The sequence below is a fragment of the Hippichthys cyanospilos genome, chromosome 17 (genome assembly GCF_059441005.1).
Source record: "Hippichthys cyanospilos isolate Australia breed blue-spotted pipefish chromosome 17, RoL_Hcya_1.0, whole genome shotgun sequence".
Lineage (NCBI taxonomy): Eukaryota > Metazoa > Chordata > Actinopteri > Syngnathiformes > Syngnathidae > Hippichthys > Hippichthys cyanospilos.
The window spans coordinates 2485001-2487500 of NC_142385.1; the positions used below are offsets into that span (position 1 = coordinate 2485001).

General features: G+C 38.0%; 1 protein-coding gene across 2 annotated transcripts in view; it reads right to left on the reverse strand.

Annotated features, from left to right (window-relative positions):
* The window catches only part of mbtd1 (mbt domain containing 1), a 67727-nt gene that overhangs the window by 29319 nt on the left and 35908 nt on the right, over positions 1-2500 (reverse strand). For both annotated transcript variants that reach the window (XM_088438869.1, XM_088438868.1), the window contains exons 12-13: positions 2424-2500; positions 2178-2260 (exon numbers count right to left, since the gene is read on the reverse strand). The exon at positions 2424-2500 is cut by the window's right edge and continues 71 nt beyond it. In XM_088438869.1, coding sequence (XP_088294995.1) covers positions 2178-2260; positions 2424-2500 — 160 coding nt within the window. The remainder of the gene's footprint in view (positions 1-2177; positions 2261-2423) is intronic.

Below are 2500 nucleotides of genomic sequence, written 5' to 3' on the forward strand. Positions count from 1 at the left end.
TCCGCCGTCCACTGCGCACGCGTTTCTCCGCTGGTCATCCCTCCGAAAATTCTAAGATGTCGGAATCTGCCGTGAAAAGTATGGATGCTAGATCTATAAGTCGGAAGCGAACGCCTTTGTCGTTGGAGGAGAAGTGCGACATAATTCGGAAGTGTGCGAGTGGAGTGAAGCAGAATGCCATTGCAAAGGAGTACGATGCTTCGCCTGCTGCGATATGTGGCATTCTGAAGAAGAGAGAAGAGATAATGCGACTTGTGGAAGGCGGAAAGCTTAGTGGAAGCACAAAGCGCATGAAGCCTATAAAATTCAAGAGTGTCGACAAGGCAGTGCTGTTGTGGTTTCAGGAGATGCGAGCTAAAAACGTCGCCATCAGCGGACCTACGCTCCTGGCCAAGGCTGAGGCATTCGCTAAGCATTATGGAGACACTTCGTTCAAAGCAAGTCAAGGCTGGCTAGAGAAGTTCAAACTGCGACACGGCGTCGTCTGCAAGACTGTGTCGGGCGAAGCGGCTTCCGTCGATCCTACAATTGCTAACTCTTGGCTAACGACTGAGCTGCCGGTGCTGGTCGAGCGCTATGCACTGTACATTTATTTACATATTTATTAACATATTTATTAAAAAAAAAAACGTATATAAACGTATATAAAATTATTTACATATTTATTAAAAAATTATTCACATATTTCATCAATGAATTCTGAACATTTTAGGAAAACCTCTATAAAGTGAATCTCTCTTCATAGTGAACTTCTCTCCTCGGACCCTTGAAGTTCACTATGTAGAGGTTCGACTGTATTCGCACTTTTTTTTTAAACGGTTGGAATGTATTGACAATTAATTTAAAAAAAACACACACATTTAAACCAATGACAATTCTTTGTCCTGCAATCGGCACATTTAATTTCATGTCAGCTGTTTTTCCCTTTAGCTGTACAAACACTACACTTAAATGGTAATATATTTAGACACCGTGAGTGAGACAGTCAGTGTGACGTTGTAAGAGCAATAGCGTTCACGTTGCCATAAATATCTACTGATGATTTTAGTGACGCAACTGCTGAATTTGTTGACGCAATTAAGCGAGAACATTTTTACATACTCAATGGCTGGCATGTCGGATTGCTCGTAAGGCGAAAGGTTGTTCGTAAGTGGGGGACAAAAATCTCCGTGATCCACGCTCGTAAGGCGAATTGTTCGTAAATCAGGGTGTTCGTAAGCCGGGGGCCGACTGTATATATATATATATATATATATATATATATATATATATATATATATATATATATATATATATATATAGATGCTGTGATTTCCTGTTGGGTGTGTAAAGTGCCTATACATAATCTTGAACTCCTATCGTCTAAAACAGGTAATAGATATTTTGTATAAATTATGCAATTTTTTTTATCATATATGTCTGCTTGTGTATCATATTTCCTGTGATCGATTATCTCCTAAATGTCGCCCTAAGCAAGTGCTTCTCCATTTTTTTTTTTTTTGCAAAGCCCCCACCCCAAAAGGAGAAAACATTTTGCACCATCCTCAAATGTTGCGGTGACTGTAAATTGAATTGTTAACTGTGAAAATTGTTTAAGTATACCTAAAATTGTATCCTTTTAACATTAACTAAAGAAATAAAGCAATTGAAATCAACATTCAGCAAATGTTAACATTTTACAGGGTTTATACAGGTTACAGCTGAATCTGAAAAAAAGCGTAAAACGCATTAAAATGCCTGAAATTGATTTTTTTATTTTTATTCAAACTAGAAACATTTTTGACCAACTGAATTGTTTGATGCTGGAAAAAAATAAATAATACATAAATATAAGAAATATAATAAAATATAAATTAAATATTTTAAACTGTAGAAAAGGATATAATACATTGTGCCCACCCACCCGCCCAAAAAAAATCACATATTTGTTGGGAGGAGGCAAAGAACATGCCGAAGAGACACAACTTCTCAGGTGGCGCGGGAACACCTCGTGATTCTCCCAAAAAGTTGGACAGTCACTTTGAAGGAGGAAGTCTGGGCCTACAGTATCTGCTCATGATGCTGGCCCCATTGCCCGATACCAGATAAAGCAGGCAATGATAGATAAACCGATTGATAGGCAGATAAAGACGGACACAAATTGCTGAAATGTCAACATGCAATCCATAAAAGCCTACCTTGTTAAAAAGCTTGACAGGAGCAGCCATAGAAGCTGTTTCTCTGAGGTAGTCAAACCATTTAAATGGCAGCTTAGTGTATCCTGAAAGAGTCAGTTGAAACCACAAAAAAAGCTTGCAAAAAGACACTAACAATTTTACTTTTATCAAATCAAAACACATTTTAAAGGCTCTGAGACACTTTTTTCGCCAACAAATACCAATAGAAATATCTAAAAGAATTAAATAAATATGAGTAGACAGTACCTCGAGGTGAGGTTAGTTCAATATTGTTGATTTCACAGAAGCCAACAGGGAAGATGGAGGGTGAGGTGCCATGGTAG